The sequence below is a fragment of the Cherax quadricarinatus genome, chromosome 86 (assembly GCF_038502225.1).
Source record: "Cherax quadricarinatus isolate ZL_2023a chromosome 86, ASM3850222v1, whole genome shotgun sequence".
NCBI lineage: Eukaryota > Metazoa > Arthropoda > Malacostraca > Decapoda > Parastacidae > Cherax > Cherax quadricarinatus.
Window position 1 is genome coordinate 10,038,963 of NC_091377.1, and position 24,732 is coordinate 10,063,694.

Below are 24,732 nucleotides of genomic sequence, written 5' to 3' on the forward strand. Positions count from 1 at the left end.
GCATCTGCCACTTCTCCTACCACTGCATCAGTATATTCAAATCATCCTGGAGTGCACTAATGTCCTCAATAGAATGAATTGGACGGCCTGTTTTGATGTCATCAGCAAATTTGCTTATGTCGCTATTTATTCCCTCATCTATGTCGTTTATGTAAATTGTGAACAACATGGAGCCCAACTCTGACCCCTGAGGAACACCGCTTGTGACGTTCCCCCATTCTGATTTCTCACCACTTATGCAAACTCTTTGTTGCCTATTTGTCAGCAATGCCTCTACTCAGGAAAAAATTTCTCCTCCGTTTAAGTGTGTCTTAAGTTTCCTCAATAGCCTCTGGTGTGGAACTCTATCAAAAGTCTTACTGAAGTCCATATACACAATATCATATTCATTACCATGATCTACCTCCTCAAACACCTTAGTGAAAAAAGTTAGTAAATTCATAAGACAGGAACGCCCCTTTGTAAAACCGTGTTGAGATTTATCAATTTATGCCTATCAAGATGGCTACGAATTGCTTCGGCAATTATTGATTCTATAAATTTTCCCACTGTGGAGTTAAGGTTATTGGTCTATAGTTCGAAGCCAAGGACCTGTCACCTGCCTTGTAAATAAGTATTACATTAGCCATTTTCCACTTATCAGGCACTATGCCAGTTTGTAGTGATATGTTGAAAAGATTAACGAAAGGTATGCTAAGTTCCTCTTTACATTCTTTTAACACCCTTGCAAACAGTTCATCAGGACCTGGGGATTTGTTAGGCTTTAATTTCTCTGTTTGTCTGAGGACCATGTCCTCAGACAAACAGAGTATACTACTGACTCCGGCCATACAATAGAGCGGAAAAATAATGTAAGGGACCTGGGAGTAGTAATGTCTGAGGATCTCACTTTCAAGGATCACAACAGTGCCACGATCGCACGTGCAAAGAAAATGATAGGATGGATAATGAGAACTTTCAAAACGAGAGATGCCAAGCCCATGATGATCCTTTTCAAATCACTTGTTCTCTCTAGGCTGGAATACTGCTGTACATTAACATCTCCATTCAAAGCAGGTGAAATCGCAGATCTAGAGAGTGTACAGAGATCCTTTACTGCACGTATAAGTTCTGTCAAGCACCTTAACTACTGGGAACGCTTGGAAGCACTTGACTTGTACTCGTTGGAACGCAGGAGGGAGAGATATATCATAATCTACACTTGGAAAATCTTGGAAGGAATGGTCCCAAATCTGCACACAGAAATCACTCCCTACGAAAGTAAAAGACTGGGCAGGCGATGCAAAATGCTGCCAATAAAAAGTAGGGGCGCCATTGGTACACTAAGAGAAAACACCATAAGTGTCCGGGGCCCAAAACTGTTCAACAGCCTCCCATCAAGCATTAGGGGAATTGCCAATAAACCCCTGGCTGCCTTCAAGAGAGAGCTGGACAGATACCTAAAGTCAGTGCCGGATCAGCCGGGCTGTGGCTCGTACATCGGACTGCGTGCGGCCAGCAGTAACAGCCTAGTTGATCAGGCCCTGATCCATCGGGAGGCCTGGTCATGGACCGGGCTGCGGGGGCGTTGATCCCCGGAATAACCTCCAGGTAACCAGGCTAGTTACCGCAATCGTGCATATTTATTATCGTCCTGTTCTACATAATCTATTATTTCTGGAATTTTGCTAGTATCTTCCTGAGTAAAGACTGAGAGGAAGTAAGAATTAAAAATCTCACACATCCTTATCACTGTCAGTGATCTAACCTGAGTTACTCTTAAGTGGGCCTATCCTGTCCCTGATCTTACTTCTGTATACCTGAAAGAACCCTTTTGGGTTAGTCTTTGAGTCCTTTGCGACCTTAGCTTCATAATCCCTTTTTGCTTTTCTTATTCCTTTTTTTTTATTTCTCTCTTTAACCGAATACAGTGGTCCCTCAATAATCGACCGGCCTGAAAGTCGACCATTTCGGAAATCAACCGTTTTTTTCGACAAAATATTGACTCGGAAATTGACCGAAATTCGTTTATCGACCCGTCTCGACCCGTCGTCCCAGACGCGTATGCACGAGGTAAGCGGGCCTCGACCCGCCTCAGCCTTCCTTCCCAGCCAGTGTGTCGACAAGAGGGATTTGGAAGGGTTTGGGGCTGACCCTGATGAGCCTATGTCAGTTTTGAACTCTATTGTGGCACTGGGGAGTTCCATGGGGTTGGATGTGAGTTTGGAGGATGTGGAAGAGTTGGTGGAGGACCACAACGAAGAGCTAACCACTGAGGAGCTGCAAGAGCTTCAGCAGGAAGAGCAACAGATCGCAGCTCAGAATCTTGCTGCAGAGGAGGAGGAAGAGAGATGGAAGAAGGTGCCTTCTTCAGAAATTAAGGAGATTTTTACTATGTGAGGTAAGATGGAAAGATTTATGGAGAAACATCACCCAGAGAAGGATGTTGCAAGCCATATCGGCAACTTGTACAGTGACAGTCTTGGCCCATTTTAGGGAAGTTTTAAAGAGACGCCAGAAACAGAGCTCTCTGCACAGTTATTTTGCGAGACAGGACTCCAGTGACTCTCAAGCTGGTCCTAGTGGCATTAAGAAACAGAGAAAAGAAGCAACCCCAGAAAAGCAAATGGTACCTGAGGTGTTGCTGGAAGGGGATTCCCCTTCCAAACTATAAACAATCCACTCTCTCCTCCTCCTCCAGTCTCCCATACACTAAGAAGAATCTCCAATAAAGGTAAGTGTTATGCTGTTAATGTTTCATTCATCATTTCCCATTGTATTGTTTATGTACTACATGAATATTTCATGTAAAAATTTTTTTTGTTTTAATACTTCTGGGTGTCAGGAACGGATTAATTGAATTTACATTATTTCTTATGGGGAAAATTGATTCGTAAATCGACCATTTCGATAATCGACCGGCTTCCAGGAACGGATTACCGTCGATAATCGAGGGACCACTGTATATTGAATTCCTAACTGCCCATCCCCTCTTTTGATAAGCCTATATATGCCTCTCTTTTGACCAGTGAGATGTTTTAATCTATTGTTCATCCATTTGGGATCATTTTTGTTAGATCTAATTTCCCTTCTCGGAATTAAAGTTGACCGAGCAGCTTGAACTATGCTATGTAACCACGAGCCTACTCCCGCACTTGTGTAACCACGAGCCTGTTCTCATCCCCTCATTAACCACCAACCTACTCTAGCACCTATGTAAACACAAGCCTACTCTCTCACCAAATGTAACCACCAGCCTGGTTTAGAAAGACACGTAAGCAAACACTAGGACAGAAAACATTTCGGTTCTGGGACCTTGATGAAGGTCCCAGAACCCAAAGCGTGTCTTTCTAAACTAAGTTGTCGGTATTTATCACCAAGATCTGTACCATCCACCAGCCTACTTTCCAACAATTGCTACCATGCAATAATCTGCATATTCACTGCAGGTTGTATGGTGCTTGATGGTCTAAACAAGACTACGCTGGAGAGGAACTTGACTCTGCTGGTGGCGGAGCCGCTGGCGATGGACCTGCGGATGATGGTGATAGGAGTGCAGCAGAATTCCAGCATTGAGAATTGGCGAGGCGGTAATAACTCCCTGGCGCCTCGATCCTGGACCCCAGCAACTATTCAACTCTACCCCCAACTGCGGCTCAGTGTACATGGCCATCCCATTGTGTCGGGTGAGAGATTCTCATCCAGAGAAGATATGGGACCTCTGAGGATCGTCGTGGAGAATATTCTGCTCATGACTAATTGTCCGGAAGGTAAGCATGAATTGTATTGACTACCAGCCTACTAGATCAGCCAGGCTGTGATGGATATGTGGGGCAGCGGCCACCAACAACAACACCCTGGTTGACCAGGCAAATACCAGACGAGCTTGGCAATGGCCGGGCTTCGAGAGTAGAAAAACTCGGAACTCATCAAAGGTATATATACCTGTGATCGTGAAGTCACTATAATCTACCTTGTCCATAATTACTATCGCATTTGCTTTGTTTGTTTCGTAAGGTGAAGTCCAGGATCTTTACTTAATTCATGGTATAACTTAACAAATCTTTGATGTCAATTGTCTTCAGCAACACAATTGTCCTCAGATGTTTGTTAAGTTATACCATGAATTAAGTAAAGATCTTGGACTTCACTTTACGAAACAAAGGAAATGCGATAGTAATTATGAACAAGGTAGATTATAGTGGAAAAATGAACTTGTTATTGGAAGATGGGGGAACTTACGTGTCTCTTAAGGGTCGGGCCAAGAGCTGAGACTTGATCCTTCACGACCACAACTGCTTACTAAAGCACTGTTTCAGCCAGAGTTTCACGAAGACTATTGTTGCAGTGGTTGTACGATAGTCAGTTTTCTTGATTGAACCTCAAAAAAAAAAAAAAGACAAGCGTTGACTCAGCTAGACTTGTTTCGATTAGGAAACAAGTCTATCCGATTAATTATATGATGACCCGCTAGTGGAGCTTTTGGTCATCAGACCGAGGCCTTCCACTGGCTTACCCCTTCACCCCTTTAAAAATTAAGGCTGTAATTATAATAATATTAAGTTATAGGTGTATCGGTCTCTGCGCGAACCGAGGAAGGCATTTCCCGTATAACAAAACTCCAGCTCCAGCACACACAAAGTCTAGCACTACTAGGCCTCTTGAAGTATTGCTACTAGTCTAGTACACAAATAACGACGACGTTTTGGTCCGACTTGGACCATTTACAAAGTCACACTGTATCGTTTCAGTCACGGTATTGTGCCTTTTTTTTGTTATTTACTAGTCTAGTAGCTATACATGATTATATACACCTGGAAAATCCTAGAGGGACTAGTACCGAACTTGCACACGAAAATCACTCACTACGAAAGCAAAAGACTTGGCAGACGATGCAACATCCCCCCAATGAAAAGCAGGGGTGTCACTAGCACGTTAAGAGACCATACAATAAGTGTCAGGGGCCCGAGACTGTTCAACTGCCTCCCAGCATACATAAGGGGGGTTACTTACTTACTTACTTACCAACAGACCCCTGGCTGTCTTCAAGCTGGCACTGGACAAGCACCTAAAGTCGGTACCTGACCAGCCGGGCTGTGGCTCGTACGTTGGTTTGCGTGCAGCCAGCAGTAACAGCCTGGTTGATCAGGCCCTGATCCACCATGAGGCCTGGTCACAGACCGGACCGCGGGGGCGTTGACCCCCGGAACTCTCTCCAGGTAAACTCCAGATACATCAAAACTTTCAATAAGCACAGGAGCTGCAGCTCAACTCCGTCGACAGATGTAGGAGCTATAACTCAATCCTCCCAAGATGTCCTTGAACTAGAGATCAACAATTTATATAGGCCTAGCAGTTTTCAAGCGTACATACATACGCTGCCTAGCACCTGTAGTTTACCATCCTTAGGAGACTCAGAACTGTAGTCAAGACTCGACAGCTGTATAATGAGTTGTAGATCAGCATCGTCAAGAGAACCAGGAGCTAAAGCTCAACACAGTTAATCAGTGTAATAACAAAAGACTTGGCAGGTGATTTCAGCAGTTTTCAGTGATCTCAAGACTCTTAGAAGCCACGAAGACTAATTTTTCAAGGAAGGAGTTCGCTGTTATTTCACGGAAACTGACCAGTTAGTTTACACCAGTTAGTCTACACCAGTTAGTCTACACCAGTTAGTCTACACCAGTTAGTCTACACCAGTTAGTCTACACCAGTTAGTCTACACCAGTTAGTCTACACCAGTTAGTCTACACCAGTTAGTCTATACCAGTTAGTCTACACCAGTTAGTTTACACCAGTTAGTCTACACCAGTTAGTCTACACCAGTTAGTTTACACCAGTTAGTCTACACCAGTTAGTCTATACCAGTTAGTTTACACCAGTTAGTCTATACCAGTTAGTCTACACCAGTTAGTCTATACCAGTTAGTCTACACCAGTTAGTCTATACCAGTTAGTTTACACCAGTTAGTTTACACCAGTTAGTCTACACCAGACTGCCGAATCAAATTAAATTAATGATCTGAAGAGCTCTTTTCTTGTTGTCTTTGATGAAAAAGGACTGCAAGAAAAGAGCTCTTCAGATCATTAATTCTCCACGCACCAACACCACTCCTAACAAAGTTATAATTGAACATTGAAATGGTATAAAATACCGACAGGTTGTTAGGTAAGACACATATGCAACAGTTAGGTATCTTTATTATGAAACGTTTCGCCTACACAGTAGGCTTCTTCAGTCAAATACAGAAAAGTTGATAGGAGCAGAAGATACTTGAAGACGATGTAATCAGTCCATCACCCTTAAAGTTTTGAGGTGGTCAGTCCCTCAGTCTGGAGAAGAGCATTGTTCCATATTGTTTCATACTATGGAACAATGCTCTTCTCCAGACTGAGGGACTGACCACCTCAAAACTTTAAGGGTGATGGACTGATTACATCGTCTTCAAGTATCTTCTGTTCCTATCAACTTTTCTGTATTTGACTGAAGAAGCCTACTGTGTAGGCGAAACGTTTCATAATAAAGATACCTAACTGTTGCATATGTGTCTTACCTAACAAAGTTATAATTCTTCCCAACAGCCAGGTTGCATTGAACGTTTCTAAAGTACTTTCACAAGCTAACACCAGAGTCGCCATCGCTTCCATCACTTCAATAAAGGATCTAACCAGAACAAAATGAAACACCATGAACCAGTCAACACAGGGGTTTACACTATACCCTGTGGAGGCTGTGACAAGATTTACGTAGGTGAAACAGCAAGAAACCTCGACACCCGCCTCAATGAACACATGCATGTAGGAACGATAACTTGAACAACGCCTGTGTACAACACCGAAATTCCACCAATCATCTCATGAAATTCAGGGACGCCCAATTAGTGATCAAAGAAACTAATTTCCGCAGACGCAAGTGCCTTGAATCAGCACTGATCGCTGTTTCGAATACAATTAAACAAAACAAAAGCAGCTTCACCATCTCTGAAGTCTTAGCAAGAATCCTCCTGAAAACAGTAAACCCTGCCGTCACATAGTCTCTCCTGTTAATACTACACAAATCACATTACAGAGAGTGAACACTGAAACAAGCTGCCTCCATCCAGCCTCCAATAAAAATATTTGTCTAACCAGTTTTTTTATGTTACCCAAGTAATAGCTTTTATATCCTTTTACTCTTGTGCGAGTTAATTGTTCTACCATATTGTATTACTACTACTACAACTTACATCACTACTACTACTACTACTACCACTAGTATCGCACCTCACTCTGAGCCTATATATACCCTCTGTGTCCATGTATTGTTTGTAATGGCTTGATAAAGCTCCTGGAGAGTGAAACGTTGCCACAATAAAATGTCACATTAGTTGCACTTGTGTCCTTTTACGTTACATATTGTCGGTAATTCTACCAACTTTATTACAAGTTTTCTAAGGTTCTTTTGGTACAAAATTATTAATTTTAACATTAACATAAATTAAAAAAAATATATCCAAATGTATAAGAGAAAATTTTAGAAAGGACTTAATTTTAAATGAGTTCTTGCTAATTGGCCAGTTTTACCTAATCGGCACGACACACACACACACACACACACACACACACACACACACACACACACACACACACACACACACACACACACACACACACACACACACACACACACACATATATATATATATATATATATATATTCTATATATACTACTTGCATTTTTCAGGTAACTCTGTGTGGAAAATATCTGCAAACGAAAGCCTCGGGTTTCATTTGGGCGACCGTGAGAATTTCACCATCATTGCGAATGAGTATGTGCCTCTATATATCCATTTTGATCGAATTAAGCATATCATGTGTATGACCGATGGCAAACCAGTCCTGAGGGAGAGTCGCTACACCTGTGCTGGTGAAGAACGGCCTCCAGTGCGTCTCAACCTACAAATTACACTCTCCGACACTGAGTATAAGGCAAGAAGCTTTTTGTGTGTTTTATATAAACTATATCTGAGCTCCAGTTTGTTTTCTCCGACCAGCTTATGGGAGGAGAGGGTTAATACACAAATAACCCGCACATGGGAGAGAAACTTATGACGAAGTTTCGGTCCGTCTTGGACCATTTATAAGATCACAGTGTAACTTTGTAAATGGCCCAGGTCGGACCGAAACGTCGTCATCAGCTTTTCTCTCCTATGTTCGGGTTATTTGTGTATTGTTCCAGTCAGGGTATTTTGCTGTTTTGTTCTCTGAGGAGAGGATTGTATTCCTGGGGATGTATTACAAAAGTATGGAGGGTCGTAGGTATCCGGGGATGGATGGAAGAGTTGAGCCGGAGGGTAACCTTAATTCCTTGAATCGTGAAATATTCACCAATACCAAGGCGCCTCTCAATTTGCTTGTAACAAATAATGAATTATAGATATGTAGATATAAATCCATATGTATTCCTGTTAACCCTTTGGGGCCTAGTTCCTAGGCCATTTGTGTATCCATATGCTCTCGCGCTACCGTCCACAGGATGGATATGGGGTGCACAATAAACTAGCCACTTCGGTGGCAGAGGTACCAGCTGTAACCCAGGTGAACTCCTCTTTTCGTTGGTGCCTCTGATGGAATGCAATACAGTATTACTTCTGATTCCTTCCTGTTAGAGGCCTGGGCAGCTGGAACAGTAGAGCATCGGACTGTCAATTTGCAGACCCCGGTTCGTGCCCATCGTCCACTCTTCTGTTAATTCATAGAATGTGAAGTTGACATTACCTTGACCAATTGCCAAGCGGCTGTCAAATGATCAAACAATGATATAATAATAACATAATATCTTTATTTCTATAAGTACATGTACAAGGTATACAGACCATAGCTGACACCAGTGACATACCATTATATAGAAAGCCGCTTGTTATGCTCAGTATTTCCCCCAAATTAGGTCAGTTTTGTCCCAAGATGCGACCCACACCAGTCGACTGACACCCAGGTACCTATTTTACTGATAGTTGAACATAGACAACCGGTGTACAGAAATACGCCCAATGTTTCTACCCTCGCTGGGAATCAAACCCAGACGGATAGCACTAACATCCCATATCATAAAAATCTTTGAAAGGGTCCTAAGAAGCAAGATCACCACACATCTAGAAACCCATCAGTTACACAACCCAGGGCAACATGGGTTTAGAACAGGTCGCTCCTGTCTGTCTCAACTACTGGATCACTACGACAAGGTCCTAAATGCACTAGAAGATAAAAAGAATGCAGATGTAATATATACAGACTTTGCAAAAGCCTTCGACAAGTGTGACCATGGCGTAATAGCGCACAAAATGCGTGCTAAAGGAATAACAGGAAAAGTCGGTCGATGGATCTATAATTTCCTCACTAACAGAACACAGAGAGTAGTCGTCAACAGAGTAAAGTCCGAGGCAGCTACGGTGAAAAGCTCTGTTCCACAAGGCACAGTACTCGCTCCCATCTTGTTCCTCATCCTCATATCCGACATAGACAAGGATGTCAGCCACAGCACCGTGTCTTCCTTTGCAGATGACACCCGAATCTGCATGACAGTGTCTTCCATTGCAGACACTGCAAGGCTCCAGGCGGACATCAACCAAATCTTTCAGTGGGCTGCAGAAAACAATATGAAGTTCAACGATGAGAAATTTCAATTACTCAGATATGGTAAACACGAGGAAATTAAATCTTCATCAGAGTACAAAACAAATTCTGGCCACAAAATAGAGCGAAACACCAACGTCAAAGACCTGGGAGTGATCATGTCGGAGGATCTCACCTTCAAGGACCATAATATTGTATCAATCGCATCTGCTAGAAAAATGACAGGATGGATAATGAGAACCTTCAAAACTAGGGAGGCCAAGCCCATGATGACACTCTTCAGGTCACTTGCTCTATCTAGGCTGGAATATTGCTGCACACTAACAGCACCTTTCAAGGCAGGTGAAATTGCTGACCTAGAAAATGTACAGAGAACCTTCACGGCGTGCATAACGGAGATAAAACACCTCAATTACTGGGAGCGCTTGAGGTTCCTGAACCTGTATTCCCTGGAACGCAGGCGGGAGAGATACATGATTATATACACCTGGAAAATCCTAGAGGGACTAGTACCGAACTTGCACACGAAAATCACTCACTACGAAAGCAAAAGACTTGGCAGACGATGCAACATTCCCCCAATGAAAAGCAGGGGTGTCACTAGCACGTTAAGAGACCATACAATAAGTGTCAGGGGCCCGAGACTGTTCAACTGCCTCCCAGCATACATAAGGGGGATTACCAACAGACCCCTGGCAGTCTTCAAGCTGGCACTGGACAAGCACCTAAAGTCGGTTCCTGACCAGCCGGGCTGTGGCTCGTACGTTGGTTTGCGTGCAGCCAGCAGCAACAGCCTGGTTGATCAGGCTCTGATCCACCAGGAGGCCTGGTCACAGACCGGGCCGCGGGGGCGTTGACCCCCGGAAGTCTCTCCAGGTAAACTCCAGACATTTAGTTACCAGGCCACGGGGCACTGCCTTATCCTTTCGTGGCTAACATTTGACATGGCTCCCATGGCTAATTTGTAAATGATTCCTTAACGTTAAAAATTGGTCGCTGGTCATACTGATCGTGATGCCAATTATTTTTGTATTATGCTGCAGATTTTCGGACCTTGTTTAAACCGGTCACTGACTCTGGTCGGGTGTAGATGTTTTGCCCTCACTAGGTTTAGGTGGGAAAAGTTAACTTTTCCGGTGTAGGAACTTTTCGTACAATCTTCTATATTTCCTCTTATACTTGGGAAATATTTCTTCCCTGTACATCATGAGGTTTAGGGTTCAATACAGCTGTATGATTTGCTAATAGTAAGAACAATCCACTAACCTGTCCATGTAACCTATTCACTTATCCGCCAGATCCTCGGTAATGGACATAAGCTGAAGAACCAGAAATGGAATAAAGACCGGTCCAACGAAATTAAATTTACGGCTAAAGCAGACATGACAAACGATATTTACGTGCTTCACCCTCTGCCCCTTACTGTACAGCCCACACGCCGGAACACAGCAGGTGCACACCCACTACTTTGTAATGTGTTGTATATTCATAAATATTGAACTAGGAGTGTTAAATAATTGTGTATTTATATTTTTAAGCCTTTTATGCATACATCTTCTCTTTCACAAAATACACAACATAATTTATTAAAAAAATTAAGATTAAGAAATTTCAGAAATATATATCTGTGCTCAAATTCGACGAACCATGTTAGATATGGCTGGCAGGACACGAGTGTGTACACGACGGATATCTATGCTGGATACGTTTCGGTCGTTATACCTTGGAGTGACAGGTCCCAGGACCGAAACATATGTAATAACTAGGCTGTAAGTGTTGGTACTGGTGTACAATCGTCCATTATGATGCTATCAGTATAACTTCTGTCTTCATTTTTTTTTTTATTATCACACTGGCCGATTCCCACCAAGGCAGGGTGGCCCGAAAAAGAAAAACTTTCACCATCATTCGCTCCATCACTGTCTTGCCAGAAGGGTGCTTTACACTACAGTTTTTAAACTGCAACATTAACACCCCTCCTTCAGAGTGCAGGCACTGTACTTCCCATCTCCAGTACTCAAGTCCGGCCTGCCGGTTTCCCTGAATCCCTTCATAAATGTTACTTTGCTCACACTCCAACAGCACGTCAAGTATTAAAAACCATTTGTCTCCATTCACTCCTATCAAACACGCTCACGCATGCCTGCTGGAAGTCCAAGCCCCTCGCACACAAAACCTCCTTTACCCCCTCCCTCCAACCCTTCCTAGGCCGACCCCTACCCCGCCTTCCTTCCACTACAGACTGATACACTCTTGAAGTCATTCTGTTTCGCTCCATTCTCTCTACATGTCCGAACCACCTCAACAACCCTTCCTCAGCCCTCTGGACAACAGTTTTGGTAATCCCGCACCTCCTCCTAACTTCCAAACTACGAATTCTCTGCATTATATTCACACCACACATTGCCCTCAGACATGACATCTCCACTGCCTCCAGCCTTCTCCTCGCTGCAACATTCATCACCCACGCTTCACACCCATATAAGAGCGTTGGTAAAACTATACTCTCATACATTCCCCTCTTTGCCTCCAAGGACAAAGTTCTTTGTCTCCACAGACTCCTAAGTGCACCACTCACTCTTTTTCCCTCATCAATTCTATGATTCACCTCATCTTTCATAGACCCATCCGCTGACACGTCCACTCCCAAATATCTGAATACGTTCACCTCCTCCATACTCTCTCCCTCCAATCTGATATTCAATCTTTCATCACCTAATCTTTTTGTTATCCTCATAACCTTACTCTTTCGTGTATTCACCTTTAATTTTCTTCTTTTGCACACCCTACCAAATTCATCCACCAATCTCTGCAGCTTCTCTTCAGAATCTCCCAAGAGCACAGTGTCATCAGCAAAGAGCAGCTGTGACAACTCCCACTTTGTGTGTGATTCTTTATCTTTTAACTCCACGCCTCTTGCCAAGACCCTCGCATTTACTTCTCTTACAACCCCATCTATAAATATATTAAACAACCACGGTGACATCACACATCCTTGTCTAAGGCCTACTTTTACTGGGAAAAAATTTCCCTCTTTCCTACATACTCTAACTTGAGCCTCACTATCCTCGTAAAAACTCTTCACTGCTTTCAGTAACCTACCTCCTACACCATACACTTGCAACATCTGCCACATTGCCCCCCTATCCACCCTGTCATACGCCTTTTCCAAATCCATAAATGCCACAAAGACCTCTTTAGCCTTATCTAAATACTGTTCACTTATATGTTTCACTGTAAACACCTGGTCCACACACCCCCTACCTTTCCTAAAGCCTCCTTGTTCATCTGCTATCCTATTCTCCGTCTTACTCTTAATTCTTTCAATTATAACTCTACCATACACTTTGCCAGGTATACTCAACAGACTTATCCCCCTATAATTTTTGCACTCTCTTTTATCCCCTTTGCCTTTATACAAAGGAACTATGCATGCTCTCTGCCAATCCCTAGGTACCTTACCCTCTTCCATACATTTATTAAATAATTGCACCAACCACTCCAAAACTATATCCCCACCTGCTTTTAACATTTCTATCTTTATCCCATCAATCCCGGCTGCCTTACCCCCTTTCATTTTACCTACTGCCTCACGAACTTCCCCCACACTCACAACTGGCTCTTCCTCACTCCTACAAGATGTTATTCCTCCTTGCCCTATACACGAAATCACAGCTTCCCTATCTTCATCAACATTTAACAATTCCTCAAAATATTCCCTCCATCTTCCCAATACCTCTAACTCTCCATTTAATAACTCTCCTCTCCTATTTTTAACTGACAAATCCATTTGTTCTCTAGGCTTTCTTAACTTGTTAATCTCACTCCAAAACTTTTTCTTATTTTCAACAAAATTTGTTGATAACATCTCACCCACTCTCTCATTTGCTCTCTTTTTACATTGCTTCACCACTCTCTTAACCTCTCTCTTTTTCTCCATATACTCTTCCCTCCTTGCATCACTTCTACTTTGTAAAAACTTCTCATATGCTAACTTTTTCTCCCTTACTACTCTCTTTACATCATCATTCCGCCAATCACTCCTCTTCCCTCCTGCACCCACTTTCCTGTAACCACAAACTTCTGCTGAACACTCTAACACTACATTTTTAAACCTACCCCATACCTCTTCGACCCCATTGCCTATGCTCTCATTAGCCCATCTATCCTCCAATAGCTGTTTATATCTTACCCTAACTGCCTCCTCTTTTAGTTTATAAACCTTCACCTCTCTCTTCCCTGATGCTTCTATTCTCCTTGTATCCCATCTACCTTTTACTCTCAGTGTAGCTACAACTAGAAAGTGATCTGATATATCTGTGGCCCCTCTATAAACATGTACATCCTGAAGTCTACTCAACAGTCTTTTATCTACCAATACATAATCCAACAAACTACTGTCATTTCGCCCTACATCATATCGTGTATACTTATTTATCCTCTTTTTCTTAAAATATGTATTACCTATATGTATTACCTATTCCTGTCTTCATGTTAGGAATAAACTAAATCTCTAAATATAGTGGAACTGGTGTTTAAACTTAACTGGTTTCTAGGTGGTGTTCGAACTGCGAAAAGTTCGAAGTCCGAAACAGTATTTCCAAGGCTTTAATTATCAGCTTCACTCACCGGAGAATGTTGAACTGACTCTTCCAAAGTCTGAGAGTTAGGTCAGTGTCAAAGAACATTTCAAAGCACTTTTGAAACCGCTTTTGTGTCAAGTTTTTTTACAGCTAAATTACAAACAAACCGGCACATTCAGAATCCAGTAAATTTATTCAGGTATACACAAATACAGTTACATAGATTATCATACATAGCAGCATATGTGTACAGAACCTGGGATAACCCAAAAAAGTCAGACACAGTGACTTATTTACTTTGGGGACCTTCGAAGACAAAAATGTTCGGACTCCAGAACGTTCGAGGTCCTGTAAGTTCGAACTCCGAGGTTCCACTGTATATCTGTTTCCACTGTAAATTGGCTTCCCTTTCACCTGGATCTAAGTCTCCCCATCACCCATCTGCGATCTCTAGTGCACACCTATTTTCTTCCTACTACTGTAGTTATTGTATTATTGTTTTATTTGAAAGACAAAAGTCATATGTGTTATACAGTCCCTGGAACCATTATGTACCTCTGTAATGTTGAGGTGCAGTCACTGGAACCATTATGTACCTCTGTAATGTTGAGGTGCAGTCACTGGAACCATTATGTACCTCTGTAATGTTGAGGTGCAGTCACTGGAACCATTATGTACCTCTGTAATGTTGAGGTGCAGTCACTGGAACCATTATGTACCTCTGTAATGTTGAGGTGCAGTCCCTGGAACCATTATGTACCTCTGTAATGTTGAGATACAGTCCCTGAACCCATTATGTACCTCTGTAATGTTGAGGTGCGGTCCCTGGACCCATTATGTACCTCTGTAATGTTGAGGTGCAGCCCCTGGACCCATTACGCACCTCTGTAACGTTGAGGTACAGTCCCTGGAAACATTATGTACCTCTGTAATGTTGAGGTGCAGTCCCTGGACCCATTATGTACCTCTGTAATGTTGAGGTACAGTCCCTGGAACCATTATGTACTCTAATGTTGAGGTACAGTCCCTGGAACCATTATGTACCTCTGTAATGTTGAGGTGCAGTCCCTGGACTCATTATGTACCTCTGTGATGTTGAGGTACAGTCCCTGGAACCATTATGTACCTCTGTAATGTTGAGGTCCTGTCCCTGGAACCATTATGTACCTCTGTAATGTTGCGGTACAGTCCCTGGAACCATTATGTACCTCTGTAATGTTGAGGTGCAGTCCCTGGACCCATTATGCACCTCTGTAATGTTGAGGTACAGTCCCTGGAACCATTATGTACATCTGTAATGTTGAGGTACAGTCCCTGGAACCATTATGTACCTCTATAATGTTGAGGTACAGTCCCTGGAACCATTATGTACCTCTGTAATGTTGAAGTACAGTCCCTGGACCCATTATGTACCTCTGTAATGTTGAGGTGCAATCCCTGGACCCATTATGTACCTCTGTAATGTTGAGGTACAGTCCCTGGAACCATTATGTACCTCTGTAATGTTGAGGTGCGGTCCCTGGACCCATTATGTACCTCTGTAATGTTGAGGTGCAGTCCCTGGAACCATTATGTACCTCTGTAATGTTGAGGTACAGTCCCTGGACCCATTATGCACCTCTGTAATGTTGAGGTACAGTCCCTGGACCCATTATGCACCTCTGTAATGTTGAGGTGCAGTCACTGGACCCATTATGTACCTCTGTAATGTTGAGGTGCGGTCCCTGGACCCATTATGTACTTCTGTAATGTTGAGGTGCGGTCCCTGGACCCATTATGTACCTCTGTAATGTTGAGGTTCAGTCCGTGGATCCATTATGTACCTCTGTAATGTTGAGGTACAGTTCCTGGACCCATTATGTACCTCTGTAATGTTGAGGTACAGTCCCTGGACCCATTATGTACCTCTGTAATGTTGAGGTGCAGTCCCTTGACCTATTATGTACCTCTGTAATGTTGATGTACAGTCCCTGGACCCATTATGTACCTCTGTAATGTTGAGGTACAGTCCCTGGACCCATTATGTACCTCTGTAATGTTGAGGTGCAGTCCCTGGACCCATTATGTACCTCTGCAATGTTGAGGTGCAGTCCCTGGACCCATTATGCACCTCTGTAATGTTGAGGTACAGTCCCTGGACCCATTATATACCTCTGTAATGTTGAGGTACAGTCCGTGGACCCATTATGTACCTCTGTAATGTTGAGGTACAGTCCCTGGACCCATTCTGTACCTCTGTAATGTTGAGGTACATTTGGAGGTATATTTGGAGTGGGTTTCGGGGGTCAACGCCCCCGCGCCCGGATCTGAGACCAAGCCTCGTGGTGGATCAGGGTCTGATCAATCAGGCTGTTACTGCTGGCCCCACGCAAACTGACGTACAGTCCGGGTGGTCAGGTACTGACTCATATTACTGGGAGCGTTTGAAGTTTCTGAACCTGTATTCCCTGGAACGCAGGCGGGAGAGATACATGATTATATACACCTGGAAAATCCTAGAGGGACTAGTACCGAACTTGCACACGAAAATCACTCACAACGAAAGCAAAAGACTTGGCAGACGATGCAACATCCCCCCAATGAAAAGCAGGGGTGTCACTAGCACGTTAAGAGACCATACAATAAGTGCCAGGGACCCGAGACTGTTCAACTGCCTCCCAGCATACATAAGGGGGATTACCAATAGACCCCTGGCAGTCTTCAAGCACACTGGACAAGCACCTAAAGTCGGTACCTGACCAGCCGGGCTGTGGCTCGTACATTGGATTACGTGCAGCCAGCAGTAACAGCCTGGTTGATCAGGCTCTGATCCACCAGGAGGCCTGGTCACAGACCGGGCCGCGGGGGCGTTGACCCTCGGAACTCTCTCCAGGTAAAGTCCAGGTAGGGAATGATTTTCGTGTGCAAGTTTGACGAGGGTTGGCCTGTATATCACAGAATCACTTATTTGCTCAGAACTACTAAATGCCTCAAATGATGTAGTTGAAGTTTTAGCAGTAAAGATCGAGAACCAAAACCTGGTCATTGTGGTAGTCTACAAGCCTCCGGATGCAACGTCCCAACAATTCCAGGGACAGGTTTTGAAAATTGACCACTGTCTGGAAAATCTTCCAGCTCCTGCCCCCAACATCTTGCACCTGGGGGATTTCAACCTAAGGCACCTTAAATGGAGGAATATTGCAAATAATGTTGTAGCAGAGATAACACCAAGAGGCAACTCAGAGGAAAACTCGCACACACGAACTTTTAAATCTCTGCACCAAAAGTAATGTGAAGGACCTGGAAGTGATAATGTCAGAGGATCTCATCTTCAATGACCACGACAATGTATCTACCACATCTGCTACAAAAATGATAGGGTGGATAATGAGAACCTTCAAAACTAGGGACGCCAAGCCCATGATGATTCTCTTCAAATCGCCTGTTCTCTCTAAGCTGGAATACTGCTGTGCACTAACTGCCCTCTTCAAGGCTGGCAAAATTGCTGACCTGGAGAGTGTACAGAGAACTTTCACAGCACACAAGTACGATAAAACACCTAAATTACTGGGAACGGTTGAAGTCCCTTTATTTGTATTTCCTGGAATGCAGGCGAGAGAGATACATGATAATATACACTTGGAAAATCCTAGAGGGATTAGTACCAAACTTGCACACGAAAATTTCTCCCTATGAAAGCAAAAGACTCGGCAGGAGATGCAACATTCCCCCAATGAAAAGCAGGGGTGTCACGAGTACACTGAGAGACAACAATAAATGTCCGGGACCCAAGACTGTTCAATTGCCTCCCAACATATATAGAGGGGAGCACCAATAGACCCCTGGTTGTCTTCAGGAAGGTACTGGACAGACACCTAAAGACAGTACCTGACCAACCGGGTTGTGGTTTGTACGTCAGTTTGAGTGCGGCCAGCAGTAACACCCTGGTTGATCAGACCCTGATCCACCATGAGGCCTGATCTCAGACCGGGCCGCGACGGCCTTAACCCCCGAGACCCTCTCCAGGTAAACTCCAGGAATTATGTGACTCGGTAATCTTTTGACTATCACCTACATAATGAGAATGGAGTGCATAATAAAGATATTAATAATTATAATAATAATTATATTTTAGATAAGTGACATATAGTAATGCATGCAGAAAATCCATAGTTATGCAGAGCATTTCGATCAACTGTATATAATATATATATATATATATATATATATATATATATATATATATATATATATATATATATATATATATATATATATATATATATATATATATAATATATATATATATATATATATATGCCATGCGCTGGCATGGCAAGACGTGTGGCGGGCTAGCTGCGGGATTTTCAATTATAACTCCGGATCAACGAGGCTGACCAGGTTAAGACTCAACAGGACTTATTGTGAATACTCTGGGAAGATTCCAGTGAAGCGAGAAGATAAGATAAGATAAGATAAGATTTCGTTCGGATTTTTAACCCCGGAGGGTTAGCCACCCAGGATAACCCAAGAAAGTCAGTGCGTCATCGAGGACTGTCTAACTTATTTCCATTGGGGTCCTCAATCTTGCACCATTTCAAGGTAAATTGTGGAAGTGTTGTGCAGTTTGTGAATGTTGGTGAGTGGTGGTAGTGAGGAAGACGGCCAGTGGAGGAGTATAAATAGGGAGCGGACAGGTGTAACATATCGACTTCTTTATTTTTCAACCGATTACGTTCATTTTTGGTGTACTATTAGAAGCTTATATCAAATATCCTGTGCTGAAGTTTCAATCATATCGGCCAAAAAGGAAATGAAATATGCAAAATTTACGAAAAATTGCATTTGGCAGGGGAGTCCTTCTCAGTGGTACTTGGAAAAGTGGTTTTGACACTTGCTGCTGATAGAACACCTCTAATTCCATCACTGTAAGTGTACCTATTCTAAAATAAACCTTATCTTCATGCTAAAAAAAAATAAGTTTCATAACTTTTTTGACATATTGGAAGATGTCGGTCTTGTTGCCCACATAAATCTAAAAATATTTGGGATAGTTCAGAAAGGTACATGTAAACTTGTAAAGCAATCATTCTCCTATGTTTGTTGTGAAAATCAAGTCAATTCAATCATAAATAAAGATGGATTGCCCCTAAATAGATAAATAAGTTACTTTCGAGATATAGGCCGAAGCGCGCTGCACCCCAGCTGCCCGGGAAATAATTTTTTTCCCCGAAAAATTCGCTTTATTTTACACTTTTTGCGTGACCTACGAGTGTTTATTACAGTTAACCATTGTAAATTCGTTTTCTCTCATCACTTGTAAGAGATAACGAAACTTCAGGGGATACACCGATAGAAATTTTTCCCTCTTGGGCATCATATTATGCTATATATTACTTTTTTCGGTGTGCTTTTTATGTTTATATGCTATTATTATATTGCATTATGTCATAATAGATCAATTGTGATAGATAAATAAGCCTTATAATTGATATTAGCGTGGGTATGGAATATTTATGGAATATTTTGTTGGCTGGAGGTGTTGGCCATTTTGGGTACTATACCCAGGGTACCTGACTGGTTACTTGACCATATTAGCTCCGCCCGCTCGGGCATGATCTCAGACAGTGAATTTGTATTATATTAGACATAAAGATATACGAAAACGATAAAAATAACAAGGGGGAAAAACGTAAACAAAGCCGCGTCAGCGCTTCTTACGCAATATGACGCGTCAGCGCTGTCACCATGCCTGTTATAAATGGCTGTAATTCCTTTTAGAAACATCGTACAAGGATAATAATTATACCAGAGTGTAGCCAGAAAGTTCAGCTATTTTTTGGTAACAATAACTCCATTTTCATATTTTTTCGAATTGTTTTTTGCTCCGCGCGCGTGAACCTGACCGCTCCCTAAGGCCTACACTGTGTATGAGTACCGGCCAAGATTATCGTACATACAAACCTCGAAAAGCTCTTATAAAAACATCTATATCCAGCACCATGCACCATGCTTCCAGTTAACTTGGAAATGATTGTGTCGATGCATGGACTATTTAGATTTTAGAGGCATATGTTATGGAAAAACAATGTGAAATTAATGTTAACGAGGGAGTAACCAGTCAGTGCATTCACCCCCAAGTCACGGGAGTGGGTGGAATAAGTAAGTAAGTAAGTAAGTTTATTCAGGTATACACAAATACAGTTACATAGAATTATCATATATAGCAGCATATGTGTAGAGAACCTAGGATAACCCAAAAAAGTCAGACAGAGTGACTTATTTCCATTGGGGTCCTTTAGGAAGAGGTGGGATGTGTAACTAGATGGTGAGTGAACACATTCAATTCAATTCAAAGTTTATTCTCTATAAGGATTACAATGCTGAGTTTACAGAAATTTGGTTATTGTTTGGTTTACATGTAGTAAAATTGTGATTACAGAGTGTACCACTAGAACGCTTAGCATGGCTAGGCATTTCGGGCATACTTAGTTTTATTCTTAATTGTAAAATATTTCAAATTATGAGGTAAGTTGGTCTTATGGCTAAGTGACTAAATACTAGTTTATGAGTTTAGCAATGTGAATGCTTTTGTTTTGGCACAGTATATAGTTTCAGTATTGGAGTATCACAGGATTCATTATTTTAAGACTGAGATTAATATTTCTGTTTATGGTCAAATGAGTGAGCGAGTGTAAGTGTGAACCACTAGGTGGTATTCGTGTAGTTAGTTGACGGGGTGTATCAGGGAGATAAGATGTTTTCTAATGGTAGTTTTGAAGGTGATGAATGTGTCTGCAGTTCTAGAGTTCTCAGGTAGGGTATTCCAGATTTTAGGTCCTTTGACATACATTGAATTTTTGTAAAGGTTTAGTCGGACACGGGGAATGTCGTAGAGATGTTTGTGTCTGGTGTTATGCCTGTGGGTTCTGTCACAACTATCAAGAAAGCGTTTTAGGTCAAGGTTGATATTAGAGTTTAAGGCCCTGTAGATATAGATTGCACAGTAGTAAGTGTGGATGTACTGAACTGGGAGTAAGTTTAGATCTTTGAAGAGTGGGGGGGTGTGCTGCCAGGGATGGGATTTAGTGATTATTCTTACTGCAGCTTTTTGTTGGGTTATTATTGGCTTTAGGTGTGTTGCTGCAGTTGATCCCCAAGCACAAATAGCATAGGTGAGGTATGGATAAATAAGTGAGTGGTATAGTGTGAGAAGGGCATTTTGCGGCACGTAGTATCGTATCTTGGAGAGGATCCCAACCGTTTTGGATACTTTTTTGGCTATATGCTGGATATGGGTGCTGAAATTCAGGTTGTTGTCAAGGTATAAACCTAGGAATTTTCCCCCATTATTTCTGGTAATTAGAGTGTTGTCAATCTTAATGTTAATTTGTGCATCTTCTGCTCTGCTACCAAACATAATATAGTAAGTTTTGTCAGTGTTAAGCGTAAGTTTATTGGCTGTCATCCAAGTCGATATTTTAATCAGCTCCTCATTCACAATGGTGTTGAGGGTGGCAAGATTAGGGTGAGAGATGACATAAGTCGTGTCATCAGCAAAGAGAATGGGTTTCAGGTGTTAGGATACGTTTGGAAGGTCATTGATGTATATGAGGAAGAGCAGGGGACCAAGGACACTTCCCTGCGGAACTTCAGTATCAAGTGGCCGTGTTGCTGATGCTGTGTCTTTAATGGTGACGTACTGATACCTATTAGTAATGTAAGATTTGAAATAAGCAAGCGCATGGCCTCTTATACCGTAGTGGTCAAGTTTGTGGAGTAGGATTTGGTGGTTTACTGTGCTGGTTCAGCAGTGCCCATACCCACATTGTTCATAGTGTACATGGGAAACAAATAAAGTTATGTGTATTGTAAGACAGTGTGAACAATATATAGTGTGCAAGTCCATGTGTATTGTACTCCCCGGGATAACCCCACTCAACCTGCGCCTCCCCCACCTAATTCCCAGGGGAAGTTTTCCCCTTCCCCTCCCGGCCCCTCAAACCCCACCAGGCCACCACGGTCAAGTTCACTACCTTCCACGCACCATACCCACCCAGCAGGTCATATTCCACTCCTATTGTCTAGTCTAGCAGATGGATGCCAACCAGGAGGAAGCAAGCAGCCAGGGAAATGGCACGGCTGGCAATACTAGGAGAGGCAAGTGTCAGTCATGCTTACAGCTTCGTTGTCTCAACTCTAATGGTTTCCTCCGCAAACACGGTAGTTGCCCTGGTTCAGGATGTCCTCCTGTGGAAAGTGATGATCCAGAGCCACCTCAGGCACCTGAACCCACTCCAACAGATTTCATCTCATCAGACAATCTCTTGGAAGCAATTAAAGCAACAGGTACGATGACACTCACACATATTCCCAAAGCAGCCCGTCCACACGCAGCTGGGAAACTTACAGACCTCCTGAAAAAAGTAAACGATGGTTCCACTATCTTAAATGCTCCACCAACCATCAAGGCATGGCACAACTTGCTATTTTTTGGCAATGTCTGCTTAGCTGTGCCGGAAAGAAGGGGAAAGAGGCTAGCCTCAATGATAATTAAATCCTTAAGAGATTTTCCTAGAGTTGATAACCTCATTCGCCTTCCCCGTCAACACAAAAAAGGGAGAGGCAGAACCCCCACTCACTCTACTGACAGTGAAAAAGCCAGAGTCCAGGTGAGCAAGAAAATTGAAGAGGGCAACACAGTGGGGGCAATCAGAATTATTACCAGTGAAGATACAGTTGCTCCCAGGGATGCTGACACTGCTGAAGCACTTAGAGGAAAGCACCCTGCCAGGGAAACCAGTGGCACCAACAGTTCCAACACCTCTGTCCCCACTATGGAACCATTGATTGTGGAAGACTCAGACATTTACAAAGCAATAATGTCGTTCCCATCTGGCTCTGCTGGGGGTTACACTGGAATAAGGCCACAGCATTTAAAGGAAATGGTTAATCCAGTTATTGGGGAAATTGCAGAGACACTGCTTTCAGAGATCACAAGGTTCGTCAACAATTCCTTGGCTGGTCTGATTCCTGATGAAATTAGACCTTTCTTTTTTGGTGCAACACTTTGTGCACTTAAAAAGAAGGATGAAGGAATTCGGCCAATTGCAGTAGGCAACACGTTACGCCGCCTCGTGTCCAAAGCTGCTGTCCGAAGTATTCGTGCACAGGCAGCCATGATGCTTCAACCAAACCAGCTTGGCTTTGGGGTCTCTCAAGGAAGTGAAGCAGCGGTTCATGCAACAAGGGCGTATATCAACAACCTGCCTGAGGACAATGCAGTGGTAAAATTAGATTTCAAGAATGCGTTCAATCTCCTGAAAAGAGACGTGGTATTAGCAGCAGTACAAGAACATTTACCTGGTCTCTTCCCTTTTGTTTCAGCTGGGTATAACAAGGAATCAATGCTTCTCTTTGGAGAGCATGAAATCACATCATCGGAGGGTGTCCAACAAGGAGATCCTCTTGCACCATTTCTCTTCTGTATAGCAGTTAGGGAAATCACAGTCAGACTGACCAGCGAGCTACACATCTGGTTCCTAGATGATGGCACACTAGCAGGTACAAAGGAGTCCCTCCTACATGACCTTACACAGGTAATGACACGGGGAAAGGAAATGGGTCTCATCCTGAATCCATCCAAATGTGAAATCATCTCAGTCAGTCAACAAGTGATAAATGCAGTGAGATCAAAACTACCAGGAGCAGCAGTCATTGCCCCCACAAATAGTGTCTTGCTAGGAGCACCTCTGGGAAGCAATGCCATTGACACAATTCTCAGGAAGAAATTGGAAGAGTTAAGGAGAATGGAACAACGAATAGGCAATCTGGACACCCACGATGCCTTGTACCTTCTCACAAAGTGCTTGAGTCTGCCCAGGTTGACATATTTCCTAAGATGTGCACCTTCATATGACAACTCTATACTGCACGGATATGACAGTATTCTGAGGCAGATTTTTACGAAAGTACTTAACCTTACTCTAGAAGACGGGCAGTGGAACCAAGCTACACTTCCAGTCAGACTAGGAGGCATTGGTGTCCGCAAGTCATCACAGATTGCGTTACCTGCTTTTCTGTCCTCGTGTATTGCATCCAGAGAGCTTGTAGCAGCGATTCTCCCTGAACATCTTAGGGACAAGATTGGAGTCCAGGACCAAAAATTCATTGACGGAGCAATGATCTGGGATAATCTAACGGGCTCTGAAACCAGACCTGCTCCCCCCAACAACTATAAACAATCGCACTGGGATGGTCCAATAGTGGAAAATATTGCCTCAACAATGCTTCAGAGTGTGTCAGGGAAGGATAGAGCCCGCCTCCTGGCAGTTAGAGCCCCTCATGCTGGGGACTTTCTGTTGGCTGTTCCCAACTCCAGCCTTGGCACACGCCTCGACCCACAGACCATCCGCATCGGTGTTGCCCTTTGACTTGCCGCCCCTATTCTCGCCGAACACAGGTGTATTTGTGGCAGTGAAGCAGCAGACCGATTCGGGTACCATGGTCTTGTGTGCCGTAAATCCGAGGGAAAGATTGCAAGACATGAGGAGGTTAATAACATTATCAAGAGAAGCCT

General features: G+C 43.0%; 1 protein-coding gene across 2 annotated transcripts in view; it reads left to right on the plus strand.

The window, feature by feature from the left end:
• LOC128703011 (uncharacterized) overlaps positions 1 to 24,732 on the plus strand; it is a 53,216-nt gene that overhangs the window by 19,723 nt on the left and 8,761 nt on the right. For both annotated transcript variants that reach the window (XM_053797553.2, XM_070103622.1), the window contains exons 2-4: positions 3,429 to 3,749; positions 7,703 to 7,947; positions 10,890 to 11,043. In XM_053797553.2, the coding sequence (XP_053653528.1) occupies positions 3,429 to 3,749; positions 7,703 to 7,947; positions 10,890 to 11,043 (720 nt within the window). The remainder of the gene's footprint in view (positions 1 to 3,428; positions 3,750 to 7,702; positions 7,948 to 10,889; positions 11,044 to 24,732) is intronic.